General features: G+C 43.4%; 1 protein-coding gene across 1 annotated transcript in view; it reads right to left on the bottom strand.

Moving 5' to 3' along the window:
- Morc1 (MORC family CW-type zinc finger 1) overlaps positions 1 to 15,682 on the bottom strand; it is a 167,269-nt gene extending 151,587 nt beyond the window's left edge. Inside the window, exons 1-4 of the mRNA XM_042259390.2 lie at positions 15,621 to 15,682; positions 10,457 to 10,510; positions 4,238 to 4,272; positions 588 to 656 (exon numbers count right to left, since the gene is read on the bottom strand). Coding sequence (XP_042115324.1) covers positions 588 to 656; positions 4,238 to 4,272; positions 10,457 to 10,510; positions 15,621 to 15,682 — 220 coding nt within the window. The remainder of the gene's footprint in view (positions 1 to 587; positions 657 to 4,237; positions 4,273 to 10,456; positions 10,511 to 15,620) is intronic.
- Between the last annotated feature and the right edge of the window lie 442 nt (positions 15,683 to 16,124).

The raw sequence follows: 16,124 nt of genomic DNA, 5'->3' as shown, positions 1-16,124 counted from the left end.
CCACTGGGGGCCACCCTTAAAGAGGCAGAGATAAATCCTAAGATATCTTATGGATGTATTTGCTATGATGGGAACATTCAGTCAAAGCAACTAAACCTCTGAACAAGAGGAGGAAAAAAAAATACCCACAAGCTGCTAAAAACAAGGAGAAACCACCTCTCTCTCAAGGTTATGCAGAAAATTAATAATAGCCTACAGGCATTGGAAATTGCCTCAGGGCTCCTGCAACTGACAGGTAAAAGAGGAGCACCAGAGAGATCTCAGAGTCTCTTCGGTTGTATTTGTAGTCCGTTCATTCCCAGGTGCTTTTGTCTCACAATCAGTATGATTTGTCTTTCATGTGCTTTGACTAGCGTACACATAGTTATTCTGTGTCTTGGTTTAGATGGTTAAAAAGAATTTATTTTGACTGCTAGAATATTTAAAACCTAAAAAATTTCCAAAACAAGCTTTCCGAGATGTAGTTGCCTTAATTGCTTCATATCTCTGTTTGGAATAGATAGTTCCATTTATTTTTATTTATCTTGTGGGTTTGCAGACCGTGGCTTCCTTCCACAGCCAGTTAGGTATCTAGATAATTAACTTACCAGGGCTCATGCCACATCCATCATCCAGGAAATACAACATGAATCCTCCCTGCAGTGTTTCACTATCCACTGTAAGAGAAAGCAGTTATTCCTAATAAATATTGGGCTTAATTTGTTCATCAGAAAATCATGCTGCTCCCATAATTATCTGTCCTCCTCCGTGGCAGGGATGGAGCCCCAGGTACGGAATAGAGAATGGAGTCTTGGCTATGGCTTCCTAAGAGACAATCACGTGGCAAAACCGATTTAAATTAACACACAACAGCTGCAGGTGAGTAAATTATGCATGCAGCAGGATAGGCCCTACTCAGGGCCTGATTGGTCCTTTACACTTCAGGTAATTTTCCCCTGGAGGAGGGGAGAATGGTAACTGCGAAGAGGTGCCCCCAGGATGTCTCTATCAACCTGGTCATCCCTATGCCCTTCCAACAATGCAGCAATTCTAAAATAAATCTGGGCCATCCTGACTAAATTCATCAGGCTCCCTCTAAGTAGTTAATTCCTCTGAGAGCCTTCATTGAGTGTTTCTTCGTAGCAGCAAATATTTGCTTCTTAATGGTGCTTTTGATTTCTGGAAAGGGTTGAGTCATTTGAAGTCAATTTTGATGATGAGGAGATGCTGCCATTAAATTACATAATCTAAGCTATGGTTTAAAATGTTAAAGGTGTAGCTAAAACCAGTGAAACTGAGGTTAGCATGCAGTCTGTAAACCGGCTCTGAAACTAATGTCAACAGCTGGATATGAGTACTAGTACCTTTCCTTTTTAAATAACAGTGCTATTGATGAGTTACATGCACAATAAACAACATATGTTTAACGTATATAATTTGATTAATTTTAGCCTATGCATGAAAGCATCACAATCCAAACAGAGACACATCTAGCACCCCAAATATTTCCTCCTGACCTTCTGTTCTCCCTTCCCTCCATACCTGTTTGCCCTGACCTAGTACTCAATCACTGACATGTGTTCTGTTACCATGAATTATGTTTCTTTAAAACATATTTAAATCAACCTATGTATTCAATGTTCAATTAGAATTCACATTTAAAATTGAAACAATGCTCAAGGTAGCCAATGAAAAATACATCTAAAAGATGCACTAGTTGTAGTAACCCATTTTTGTTACTCTAACAAAATACGTGAGGCTGGATAATTTGTGAGGGGGAAGATATTTATTCATCTCATGATTCTGCAGGTCTAAGATTAGCATGGTGCCATTTTCTGTTCAGCTCTGTAAGGGCTTGATGGTATATCAAACACCAGTGGGAAGACTGAATACAAAAACATGAACAGAATGACCAAACCTCCAGCAGCCCAGAGTCAAACTTCATGACAACCTACTCAGAACAACATTAATCTCTTTGGAGGATGAGATCCCCGATGCTCTAATCACCCCCTGTTAGGCCTGTCCTTCAAAGCCCCACCATCTCTCAATGTCATCCACTAAGGACTAAGTGTCTAAGACAGGAGCGTTCAGAGGACAAATCACATTCAAAGCATAAAACTTATTGGGGGAGATTCATAGTAATTTGATCTTGTACTCATGCTAAGAGCTGTTCCCCACTATTCTTTGTTCATCCAGGACTAAGAAGTACCTGGCCCGGGACATGGCTTAGCCTCAGCAACTCTCAGTAGCCACAGCTAAATTTGAAGACTTTAAAATATCATAACTTATGGAAGAACCTAGAAGACACAATACAAACAGCTTAGAAAGACCAAGATTGCCAAGACAGACAGACTACAGACATATAGTCATATGTACACCAGGGCCTTAAGGCTGAACAGATATGACCTCAAAATCCAGGCATCCCTACTACCCACAGGGAAACAGCCTTAGCTCTTAAAGCAATCAGTCTGGGGCTAGAGAGATGCTTCAGGGGTTAAAAGCACCTACTGTTCCTGCAGAGGGCCTGGGTCTGCTTCCCAGCACCCACACCAAGAAGCTCACATTGTAAGTCCAGCTCCAGGAAAATCCAACATTCATTTCTGGATTCTGCAGGCACCTTCACACACATGTACAAACCCACACAGAGAGAGAGACATGCATACAAACACAATTTAAAAAACAATAGAAATAAAAGCTTTGAAAGCTATGGGGCTCAGGTTCCTATCACCTGTTATCATGTATTTCCCAAAGTAAACGCCATCATCACTTCCACAAGACTTAATCTTTTCTCTAATTGTTTCCTGTTTGCACTGGGCTTTGGCCATGTCAAAACTTCAGGACAATCAGTTCTCCACACCTCCCCCACCTGGACATGCACCTCGGTGTTCTGGTCCTCTCTTCCTCACTGGGATCAGAGTTCTCTATTCTGATGCACTGATTTCACTCAGACCATCACCATCTCTTCTCTGGGTGATAGCAACAGCGGCTCCCTAACTTCTTCCTCCCAGTCACAGTGTGTAGCCCAAGTTTGGCGAGCTGTTCACACCACCACTCCTGCTAAAATCCCGCCCTGACTTCCCACTGCTCTCAAGAAAAAAGCCCAAGCCACATAGCGAACCATGCTTCTCTGTCGTGCCCTAGCTCTCCAAGTCCAACCTTAGCCATCCCCTCATGTGACCACAATGCCATACAAATACATTCCCCTAATTAATCTTGACTATCTCCTCAGAGTGAATGGATAGAACACACCCGTTCCAGGCCTGATCCACCAGCTGTTGTCTACTTTCTTTTTGGATGAGTTATCGTAAGGTTCCCCCACCCCCAGGAGTTTTCTTAATATCTCCATATCATTAAGTACCTGAATATTCTCTTTCTATTATTTTTTCCCACAGTGATCATCTAACCCTGGTATTCAACCTGCGAGAGAGCATTTACTCTCTCCAAAGACTACACACTGTCAGCTAATATTATGTCTCAGCGACAGAGACTCATTTGTTCATTTATTTCTCAAACTTTTCATAATTTGAACAGGAAGACTGAAGAGAGTATCATTCATTACATCTTGGGGTTTCAATGTCTACATATGAACCCTAAGTGCTCATCTTAACCTGTTCAGAAAAGAGAAGTGATATGAGGCACCTTTTGCACAGAGATGGAATCACACTATGGACAAGAGCCTCTCTCGTGTGATCAACACTATAGCTGTGCTGCTGTAAGAAGGCAGCACTAAGTGCATCACGGAAACCAGTGTCCTTAGCATCATCATCTAGCAAGATTAACTAATCGGTGCACAAAACACTGAGGGACCACGAATGAAGTCAATAAAGAAAACATAGTTGGTTTGGGCTTTGTAGCAATCAGATAATTATCTGTACCACATATCCACTTATGCCTTTTTTAAACTGTGGCAAGAAAGAAATGATGCATGCTTAATTATGAACAACTATTATGTTAATGTGATTTGTAAAATAAAACTGCTTCTCATGGCAAACAAATTCATGGCCCCAAATCACTCAGATGTTTTCACAAAACTCTAGAAGACATCATTTTGTAAACAGGCCTTCTGGTAAGTGAGCAATTTGACCCTCCGAGTATAGGTTTTTCAATCTGGCTCCCCATAGGGTCATTGTGTTCACAAAGCACTTAGATTACATTAAAAATCTATAGAATATGGTATGATTTGATAAAATAAAAGAAAAGCCAAGTAGCTACAGGCTTTTCCTTCGAAGAAAAAACAAGAAAGGAAATGTGTGCTCACCTGAAAACACATCAAGTCTCGCAGCCCCAGCATCTCTGGAAACAATACAAAAATAACATTACTTCACAGAAAAACTGTGCTTTAAAAATGTCATTAATCCCAATAGCTTAGGCAAGGTGTAACCTATTATCAGATATCAAACAATACAAAAATCATAAATCACTTAAGATCAATTTCTAAGATGGCTCACTGTGTATTTATAGAGAGAACTGTCATCACCCATAGTATGGGATTACTACAAAAGCTAAGACTCAGTAACTTAAAAGACTAGAGATGGAATTTAGTGGTAGTTATTTTTTTTAAAGGTTCAAAATGAATATAAATATAGTATTTATTTTTTAAAGACTTCCTGGAGAACAATACAAAGCCACAGGATGATTTTTATGATATAAGCCAGTTCAAAAACTGAAAAGGGAAATTACTATGCCATTTGTACCATATGACTCCATTTTTAAAGGCATATATTATATACATGTACAAATAAAATGTGTTTCTTCGCAATGGTGGAGGTGGGGCCCTAGGCCTCACATGAGCTGGGAAAATATTTTACCCATCCCTCAAAATGTTAATAAAGGTTTTTTTCTAGGTTGGAAGTCATAGGCAAACTATGGACCGTGGACCAAGTCTCGCTCACCAACTGTTTTATAAATAAAGCTTTATTAGAACACAATCATACTTGTTTATTTAAGTACTGGCTATGGTTTTCTTAGTCCTACATCAGTAGAACAGAGTCATTTCAGCAGAGGCTGGACAGCCTTCAGAGACAAATGTATTTATTGATCTTTCACAGAAAAGCATTCTTTTTTTCTTTTTCTTTCTGTCTTCTCTTTTTTTTGGGGGGGGGTGGTTTTGAGACAGGGTATCTCTGTGTAACAGAAAAGTATTCTGATTCCTGCTCTATGAGATGAGATGATTTTCTGCTCTTCCCCCCCCCCTTATTTTCTCAGTTTTGCTAAGACACGGTTATTTCTTGTATTTCAAGATTTATAAAAGTAAAAAATGATAAAGCAAAAGAGGAAGGGTCCCAGATCTTGGCTTCCACATCCGGTGTGAGAGAGAAGGCAGCGACAAGGAGGATGAGGTCTCAGCTGATGAGGAAGAGTATGTGCTGGGGGGAAGAAGAGTCAGAGAGGAAGGAAGGGGCTGGGTTAGCTCTGTGCAGATGTCCTTGTTTACATACAAGAGTCAAGGAGGAGACTCAGCACTGTAGCTGGTATAACTAGTGCTGTGGAATAATGCTTCTGCACACTCGTTTAATAAAACACTGATTGGCCAGTAGCCAGGCAGGAAGTATAAGCGGGGTGAGCAGACCAAGAGAATTCTTGGAAGAGGAAGGATGAGTCAGGAGTCACCAGCCAGACACAGAGGAAGCAAGATGACAAGGCAGAAATGAGCAAAGGTACCAAGCCATGTGGCTAAACATGGATAAGAATTATGGGATAATTTGCCGGGCGGTGGTGGCGCACGCCTTTAATCCCAGCACTCGGGAGGCAGAGCCAGGCGGATCTCTGTGAGTTCGAGGCCAGCCTGGGCTACCAAGTGAGTCCCAGGAAAGGCGCAAAGCTACACAGAGAAACCCTGTCTCGAAAAACCAAAAAAAAAAAAAAAAAAAAAAAAAAAAAAAAAAAGAATTATGGGATAATTTAAGTGTAAGAGCTAGTCAGTAATAAGCCTGAGCAGTTATAATTAATAAAAGCCTCTGAATGATTATTTTGTGTGGCTTCAGGACTGCGGGTGAGAGAGATTTGTCTGGACTGTGTGGGGCCGGGTGGGACACTGGAAAACTTCCAGCTACATTAAGCTACAAACTAGTGACAGGAAACCCACGTGTCTCCAGAAATATCCATCGGTCTCAAACCATAAACCACACCAAATAAACTGAGAAGCGGCATACTGCATTCACTCTGTTAGCCTGGTGGTGAGTCGTTTTTGCTTTTTCCTGGAGCAAAAAATACCTTAAGTTCTCATTATATAGAAATTCTGCAAGAATCCCTGCCATTTCTTAAGTATTTTCTACCTGTTCAGCAAACACTGAGTGGGATATTGAGCTTTGAAAATTCTCCGCTAATCCTTAATGACAATCCGGTATGCAGTTATCAATGTTTTCACTACACCACTGTGCCTTTCACTAAGAACTATGGACACATTAGGTGCTCAGTAAATGCCACTGTACTGAAGTTAAAAGTTTGCTGGGTTTGTTGTTTGTTTGTTGCCTTTTTGTGTGTTGGATATTTAAGAAAGGGCCAGGCACATGAGAGCAAATACTCCCAGCAGAAACTGAAGACTTTAAAGAAGCAGTTTGTTTATATAATATGCCCACTAGATATTGTATATAGCGTTTCTGCCTCAGCCCAGGAAATGTTTTCTCTGGATCATCCTATTGCACCGGGACACCTCCAGCCATCCCTTCCTATGTCACTACCCTTCCTGCCTCTTTATACGATATTCTTTTATGATATGCAAATTCCAATCTTCACACCCACAGGAAATCACCACAGTCTTGAATATAACGTAAAATGATTTATTAGAGTAACAGGGAAGCATACTAAAAAAGCTTCAGGAGCCTGACTGAACATCTTAAATAAATGTTAAAAGTACATTTTCTTTTGATGAAATAAATATCAGCATCTAAGCAAGGGTGGAAAACATCAGCGTCCGCCAAAGGCAGAAAAAAGACCAGTGTGGGCCGTCTGGGGCAGCAGGGAATAAAGCGAGGCTGAAGGGACAGCCCGGCCCTGAGAAGACACCTGACACTTGCTTTTCTCCAACCCCGATCCACAGAGGAATGTGGTCTAAAGCATGCAACTTTTCCCATTACTTCAAGGAAAGTAGGTAACCCAGATTTAAAAAAAAAAAAAAAAAATCTGGTCTCCCTTCCTTGAGAAACACACAGGGGTGGGGGGGTGGAGGTAGCAGGGAGGATAGAGGGGGAGGAATTTCGAATGTTCATGTGGGTGCAAGTGGATGTGCAAGTGTGTGTTCACACGTGTGCGGGCATGTACAGTTTGAAGGAAACCTCACAGGTCATCTTCAGCAACAAAATTCATCTCTTTCAAGAAAGAATCTCATCCCCACCTAGGCGAGACTGGCTGGCCAGTGAGCACAGGAATCCTGCTGTTTCCACCTCCTGAGCACTGGAATTAGAACTGCACCATGGAGCCCGGGCATTTTTGTGTGGACTCTGGAATCCTCATGCTCACAAGGCAAGTCCTTTACCGAACAAGCTCCCTGCACCCCAGCCTGCCTACTGCTCCTCGAACCTTCTTATTTTCCTTTTCCTTCTAAACTCTGTACAAACTTTCACTCGAGGTAAACAAAACCAGACATCAGCTGCAAGTGGCCAAGGTGTTGGAGGTTCTTGGAGTTCTCCAAGAACTCTTTTTTTTTAAAGATCTATATACTTCAATATGTTATTTTTTTATTAAGAGATTTTCTATTCATTTTACATATCAACCACAGATTCCCCTGTCCTCCCTCCTCCGAACCCCCCAGGCATCCCCCCCAACCCACTCCCCATTCCCACCTCCTCCAAGGCAAGGTCTCCCATGCTGAGTCAGCAGAACTAGTGGAAACACATGAACTGCAGACCAACAGCTGAGGAGCCCCCAGGAAACTGGACTAGGCCCTCTGGATAAGCGAGACAGTTGTTTAGCTCAAACTGCTTAGGAGGCTCCCAGGCAGTGAGACTGGGACCTGTCCCTAGTGCATGAGCCGGCTTTTTGGAGCCTAGTGTCTATGGTGAGACACTTTGCAGAGCCTTGGTGCAGGGAGGAGGGGATTGGTCCTGCCTCAGTACGAAGAACTCTCTTCTCCATCACCTCTCTCATTCCTGAACCCAGGCCAGTCTTTCACACCCCCGGTCACACCAACCATCCTCTGCTATGTCAAGTGTTCTCCCTGTTGCTGTCCTGCTACGTTCTGCTTTTAACCACCCTCCCCAGGCGAACAAATACGTGAAACACAGCAGAGAGCACTGGGAAAGCAGACAATGGTGTGCTCTCAGAGTCAGAGATAGGCAGCTCCTGAATATGGAGCATTCGGCAGCAGCTGGAATCTGGGCATATGCGGGTATCCTTGTAGGAGCATCAGCCACCACAACCTACAGAGAAGCCAACCGTGGTGAGCCTTGCTCCTGGCCCCAGCCCTCTTAGCTCCTGACTTGAATTCAGTGCCCTTTGACCGGGGAACAGTTTATTGTTTTCTTATTTTGTTTTGTACCTTACACAGAAGAAAAAGAAAAAAATCGCTAGCAGCTTTTCCTCCTTGGTGCTGGGAGGAATTCCTAGGAAGCTAGCTAATTACTACACTCTGTGTGTGCTTTCAGAAAGCCCATCTTATTTCCAAGGTTCCAAATGAGAGGCAAACTCAAGAAGCAGATACGTTATCAACTAGTGACTTAGAACTTAGCCCCCCCATTAAGAGCCTGCATCTGACAACTGCAGGCAGTTTTGTGGGTGAACTTTGCTACAGAGAAGGTAAAAACAATTTTTCTTTAACAGAGAAATAAAAATATAAACAAGTCAGTATTCACTTAAGCTGAGAAAATGGAGGTCTGAACTAGGTGTGGTGGTGTGTTCCCAAAATCCCAACACTTGGGAGGATGAGACGAGAAAATCATGAGTTTGAAGCCAAGCTGGACTCTACAGGAAGCTTGGGGCAGCCTGGGCTGCATAATGATACCATGTCTCAAGGAGAAACAAAACAAAATTGAGACGTTCCCAGGTCTCCTCAAATACATTACTAGAAGGACCTTAACTGTTGAAGAGGTCACTTAAGCCTCAATACTTTGGTCAAACTCAGTAAAATGTGGTGCTGGGCTCTACAGCTATATGGTCTACACTTGAATTCTAACAGCAAATGAGTAACTTTTAGCAATTGTGCCAAACAGCAGTGGTGTTAATAAACTTTTAATAAACCACATAGCATCTGTGTATCGTGCCCATGCATGTAAAACTGGCATAGTGGTCCCCACCTCAGAGTGGGGACATTGAAGAGGTGCATGAGTTATGTAAATGGCAAATCTTGGTTGTCAACTTAACATACCTGGGAAGAGGGAACCTCAGTTGAGGAACTGCTTGTATCGGACGGGCCTGTGGGCATGTCTTTGGGAGACATTTCTTGATGACTAATCGGTATATGAGGGACCAACCCACTGTGGGTAGTACATCCTTAGGCAGATGGGCCTCCATATAAAAAAAACTGGGCTCCTAGCAGAGCAAGGCAGTCAGCGGCATCTCTCCATGGTCTCTGCTTCACTTCCTGTCTCCAGATCCCTGCCTAGGCTTTCTGCAGTGATGGACTGTGACTTGGAAGTAGGAGCCAACTAAACCCCCTTTCCCCGCCTAGTTGCTTTTGGTCAGTGTTTCGTCACAGCAACAGAAAGTCAACTAGGGCAAGGTGAGATACATACATAAAGTATGTACAAACACATGACATACAGGAAGAGACAAGCAACAGCTACTCGGAAGTACAGCTGACTTCAAAACAAACCTAAGACATACATACCTCAGAAATAGCCACATGGCTCTCTGCTTTACACAACTACTAAGGGAAAAGCAGACATCCAGCTTCCTAGAGCTTCAACTATGACATCACAAATTAAGTCAAGGTGAGCAATTCTCCTTTGCTCTTTTCTTATAGAACGTGATTGTATAGGAAAGCAAATTACAGTACATTCCAAATGAGAGATGATAGCCATTAGGTCTCAATCCCAGTACAAATGGCTAAAGGAAGTGCCCATTGACATAGTAAAGGGAACTCTGGCTGCCAGCCTCCTTCAGTCACTGCCTGCTACAGGGTCCTCCTGGCTAGCATGCTCCACACCCTACCCTCAACTCTTCAGCCCAGAGGCTGGGCTCCCTTTCCCCCAGCTGCTCTTCCCCATATAACCCAGCCATTTTGGCTACACTGTTCTTTTGGTCTCCTGGCCTCTTGGCTCGTGGCTCTCCCCTCTCCTCTCCCACTTCTCCTCACATGCTGGGTTCAGTCTGCCAGTTGTATCCATTCCAGATTCTCCCAGATGTCTCTGCTTCTGTCCGTGCTCTTCCTTCTACCTATAATTTAAAAAAACTTCAACCCCATAGGAGCAGTCATGTCCTCCTTTTATTTCTTTTCTTTTTTTTTTAATTCAACAGCACTACAGCTTTATTTCAAACATAAATAGATTCTATTTGTTTCCTGAAATTTCCTCCATGATCTCTGCTCACAGACACCTCTTACCTGGCGTTGTCCAGCAACTCAGCCAGCGCTCCAAAGAGAAAACTGTGAGTTGTGCTAATGAGGAAATAAAAGGAAAAGGAAAAGGTGAAGCGGGTATGTAATCACAATAAGGTTTAAGATACAGGTACACGTTCTCCAGCTCTAGACAGCTTATCAATTAGGAGGGGATGGGGGAATTGAATTATGGTCAGGGAGGGAAAACAACCCAGAAGAGGGAGGGAGGAGGGATAAATGATACTAAGGATGCTTGAAAAGACATAAGGGATAATTACATTTACCTAAAATACATATAATACATACAAGTGTGTATCACGGTTAATGAATTATTTTTTTAATTAAATTTAGTTTAAAAATATTTGAAAACAACTTGCTAAGCTCATTCAAGACTCTGAGGTAGAACTTGCAAGTTGCATGGCCAAGGCAAGAACCTATTTTTTGTTTTTCAAGATTTATTTGTTTGTACTTTTATGTGTATGGGTGTTTTGTTTGCATGTAAGTGTGTGCACCATGTGAATGTCTGGTGCCTATAGAGACCAAAAGAGTGTAGGGGATCCTGTAGTGGGTAGCCATTCCAGCTTGGTTCTGGAAGTTCCAACCCCCATTGAGACTCTGGCAACTGTCACGCCTACAAGGCGGGGCGAGGGGAGGCGCCTGGGGACCCGAGAGCTGGATGGGCCAGCGCTCGCTCTGGGCGCTCGCTCGGTGCTGGAACGCTGACCGGTGCAGATTGACTGTGCAGAGCTCCAGAGAACACCGCTGGATTGCGATACACCTTCCCCAGACCCTGCGACCTACCCATTACTTAATTTGTGAGTTACACCATTTAATAAATATCCTTTTAACTACGTGGAGTGGCCAAAATAATTTCTCCAATAGGATCCCCTGGAATGGAGATACAGATGGCTGTGAGCCACCATGTAGGTGCTGGGAATTGAACCCGGGTCCTATGGAAGAGCAGTCAGTACTTTTAACTGCTGGGCCATCTCTCCAGCCCCTTAGTTTGTTTGACTGTTAATATTTTGTTAGCATACAAAGAAATAGGCTTCGTTGCAAGGTTTTCATACATTCATTATATTTTATTCTATAGACATGTTTTACCAAAATATCGTAGTAAAAGGAAGACATCAAGGAATGTGTTATTGCTACAGAACACTTGGACCTTCTAAATTTGCTTCAGAAATATTTATTCAATGGTGTTTTTTTCTAATTGTTTTCATTAAATAATAGTATTTATGAATAAATCATTTTTGGAGGATATTTATTAAAACCTGTGGATACAGACATTAGCAGGTGCCCCATTCACTCTACTGTCTATAATTTTGTGTGGAGCCTTTCCAATGCTGGGAAGGTTCTCTTGAAATAAGCTTCCCATATACTTATGGCCTCTCTCCTGAGCTCCAATGCCAGGTTCTCTGTAGAACATGACAGAATTCTACCATGTTCTTACTTCCAACACTTGCAGGGCTAAAGGGTGATCTGTGGGTGAAATCAGGCTCCCTTTAGAGTCAGGGGCTTGCTTTCCCTTTCCTGATGTGGACATTTCAGAAATGAACCTTAGCACACCAACAGGGGAAATCCAGCTTGCAAGTTTCTCTTTTTGTGTAGAATTTGGTTCCCAACACTCACACTGGGTGATGTAACTGCCAGTCATTCTAGTTCCGAGGGGTCTGACACCCTCTTCTGACCTCCATCCCTGATCTCAATCTGTAGACCAGGCTGGCCTTGAGCTCAGAGATCCACCTGCCTCTGCCTCTGCCTCCCGAGTACTGGGATTAAAGGCGTGTGCCACTACCGCCCGGCTATTTACATTATATTTGAGTTAAATTTTAATACATAACCAACCCATTAGGAAATCACAGTAATTCTAGGCAAACATTATAACACTAAGCTATGTCCCTGGCTCTTCAAAGTGATTTTCTGCCATGTGATTTCCTGTGATAGCTCATTCAAGAGAATTTTATAAGCATTTGTCATGTTCCCCCACAGGATTTTTGTTTCTTGGAATTCAAGTCACACTCTAGACGGAGGTCATAGGGTACACAGAAAACACATGAGTTAGCACATGAAGATGAAGACAACCTTCCAGATCTTGGGCAGGGCCACCTTCCTAGCAGTAACAAGAAAGAGTGACCGCAGAGGAATAGGTGGTCACCGAAGACTGTCCTGACAGATGATACCTCATCTGACCACTGAAGATGAGAACTCTATCCTCTGAGAGGCCAGGATGGAAACTCTCCAGACAGGCAAAGATCCCAAAGCAGAAAAGAGTGACGGGGACCACACTTAACCTTTGCTACATACAGAGAACAGACTAAAGTGAAGGTATGTCTGGGTTATATAGCAATCCCTGCCCCAGGGGAAAGGCTTCACACAGGCCTGCACACAAGTGGAAAATGCTGTAGTATGTTCTGATGAAAGTTCTTTCTGTCTGGTTCACTCTTCAAAAAACTTAACCTGGAAGCTTTAGAAAACATGGGCCTAAGGGGAGCTGGGGTCGGGACCATAGCACCCAGTTATGAGGCTATGTGGGGGGGTGGTTCAGATGAGAGATGATATGGCTTGGGCCAAAGTCAATGGCAGCAAGGACGAAAAGAAGAGTTGACTGCCTTAGAGAAACCATGTGCTTGATGGCAGGGTATGGATCTCCTGTTTGTAGACTGAATATTGGGTGTAGTGATCCCAGAACTTGAGAGGCTGAGTCAGGAGGATTTCAAGATTGAGAGTACTCTGGGTTTCACAGCAAAATCCTATTTCAAAAAGCAAGCAAAATGTTTGACTCCTGTTTTGGTGGATGAAGGTCTACCAGGGAGTTGGGAAGATGTCAGTTTGTTTCAGAGTTTGGGTAGCATCGTGCTGTTGTCCTCTTTGTTATTACACCACCAGCTGAAAACTGAGTCGCAGACACTGGTATGGAAGTAGGGGTCCTCTCTATGACAGGACTGACTCTAACAGGGCCAGTTGTTTTTGTTGGGTTTTTCGTTGTTGTTGTTGTTGTTGTTGTTGTTGTTGTTTTCCCCAGGGCCAGTTTGCTAAGACCTCTGCCCTATATTACCCCACCATCCTATGTTGACTCATGTCTGGCTTCAGTCAGACCCTCAGGAAGTACATCCAGTTTGGTAGCCAATCAGGGTCCTACCCGGCCACAAGCTGGAACTGCTCTTGCGATGTTCAAACAGACCCTGACACTGCAGACAGACCCCTGACACTGCAGACAGACCCCTGACACAGCAGACAGACCCCTGACACAGCAGACAGACCCCTGACACAGCAGACAGTCCCCTGACCCCACAACCACAGGTGCTGACCAGATGTAATGAGCCAATCATAAAATGATTCCTGTACAGTAAGGGTCTATATCCAATCACTTCAAAGTACACTTAACCACAGCTGGAATTCCCCTAATCCTGCTTAAAAGGAGCCTTTGAGCTTCTCTTGGGGTCGCCATTTGCCACTGTATCAGACGCTTTGACCCTTGCATGCTGGAATTTTTGCTCTCGAGAATTAAGTGCTCTTATTGATTGCATACATGTCTGGTGGTCTTTTATGGGACTTCTCGTGGACCCTAACAGGTATCACAGGACAAGGTGTGGAAGCATGGAGCTGGGACTTAACAAAAAAAACAAAACAAAAAACTATACACAACGAAGATGGGCCGCTTCTCCACCACCAAATTCACAGTCCTCCAAGCACTGGCTCACACTTTTCCTTGCACTCACTCAAAATTGTTTCATTTGTCTTTAAGCCACTGGACCCATGCTTCCACTTTGAAACCATTCTCCACGGCTGGTAAATGTCTGTATGACATCACCTATTCTCCTCTGCTACCTTAGAATCTCGCAGATTGTCCTACACATGGCCACCCTGTCCTGGATTTCTTTACACCTCCATTCCTGGGGTTCAAACTTGTTCCATCCACCGTATCAGCCGGTACTTTCAGTAAGACAAATCACTAAGTAATTCCTGAACCAACACACTGTATGAATTGCACATCACTCACTGCTGTACTATGACAGACTTGAAGTATCAAATGACACACACACACACACACACACACACACACACACCCCAAAAAAACAAACAAACAAAAAAACCCACAGGCACTTGCCTCTGCAATCTGACTGCAATAGCCTTCCCTTACCCATGGTTTCATTGCCTGTGGGGTTTAATTGCCCTTTGTATAACTCCAAAAATATTAATTGGAAAGTTCCAGAAATAAGTTGACCATAATGTAAGTGGTCTACCAACCTAAATTGCACCATGACCTTGCTTTGCTCCCCTTCAGCATGGTGTACAGTGGTAGCTGGTCTATATCATTGTTCTTGTTCATCATCTCTTACTCTGTCTCCTTCACCAACTTTATGACAGGCTTATATGCACAGGAAGAGCTGAAGCAACACATACAGATTTTCATCTTCATCTGTAGTTCTGTATCACCCCAAATTTTAAACATGCACTTGGGGAGTCTTTGTCAATAGTCATGGCTAAGAATGGACTGTACTATTTCTCTTCTCTTCTTAATTTTGTGTGTAAAAGTGTTTTGGTGCATGTACATCTGAGTACCACGGTGCATGCCTGGTGCTCAGGAAGGTCAGAAGATGGTGTTAGGAGTTACAGAGGGTTGTGAGCTGCCCTGTGGAGGCTTCAAACTGAATCCAGGTCCTCTGGAAGAGCAGCTCCGGTCCTCCCAACTGCAGAGTCATCTCTCTAGCCAGACTGTATTATTTCAATTAGCAGCTAATAAGAGGGTGCCAAGGGCATCTTACCCTGGCAGAGAAGAAAAACTACCAGATTACTGCCCACAGCTGTTGAAATCTACACACACAATTTACTCTGTAAAGTAACATGAATTTTTAGAGTATCTTCCACAGCGTCAGAATAAAGATAGAAAGAATGGGGAGCAGTTCTAATCTGCTGGCCAACATTTAAATAGATTTATTAAGTGATAAATGTGGGACCAGTTTTCCACTTGATTTTAACAAAGAGCATCAAAATGATTCAGTCCCCAGATAGAGTGTTATTACTTTCCCATAAGGAACTCACACGCAGCATAAATACAATCTTGGATCTGTCCTACCAAGTTCATTTAGGCTTTTGTTTTCCAATTGAACATGGTGATAGCTCGTGGGCAAAAACTACCCCATTCCAACCCCTCCTGGAAACTCACGAGTTGGCGTGGATGAAATCCAGATGCAGTTTAGCCCTCTGCAGCAGGGCATATTTGTCCATTTTCTCAAACACGACCTGTGGACACAGAAGGCGCTGACGCCTGGTCGGAGCCCACGCCCACGTCCTGAGCACGCGCTGGACCGACGCATGCGCCTCCTGAAGTCCTCATTGCGAAGCTAGCCTTGCCGGAAGCTAACCTTGTGCTGTGGCTCCTCTCTAGGAGGTTCTTATTTCCGTTTGGTTTGGTTATGTTTTGTTGTTGTTGTTGTTGTTGTGTTTTTTGTTTTGTTTGTTTGGGGTTTGGTTTGGTTTGGTTTGGTTTTTTTCAAGACAGGGGTTTCTCTGTGTAGTTTTGGTGCCTGTCCTGGATCTCTCTCTGTGTAGACCAGGCTGCCCTCGAACTCACAGAGATCCATCTGCCTCTGTCTCCAAGTGCTGGAATTGAAGGCCGGTGCCACCATGCTGGCTAGCCCTTCTGGGAGGTTCTTGATCACAGTTAGTC

This window comes from Peromyscus maniculatus, chromosome 12, assembly GCF_049852395.1.
Source record: "Peromyscus maniculatus bairdii isolate BWxNUB_F1_BW_parent chromosome 12, HU_Pman_BW_mat_3.1, whole genome shotgun sequence".
NCBI classification, from domain to species: Eukaryota; Metazoa; Chordata; class Mammalia; order Rodentia; family Cricetidae; genus Peromyscus; species Peromyscus maniculatus.
This window is presented reverse-complemented; position numbering and strand designations above follow the sequence as displayed.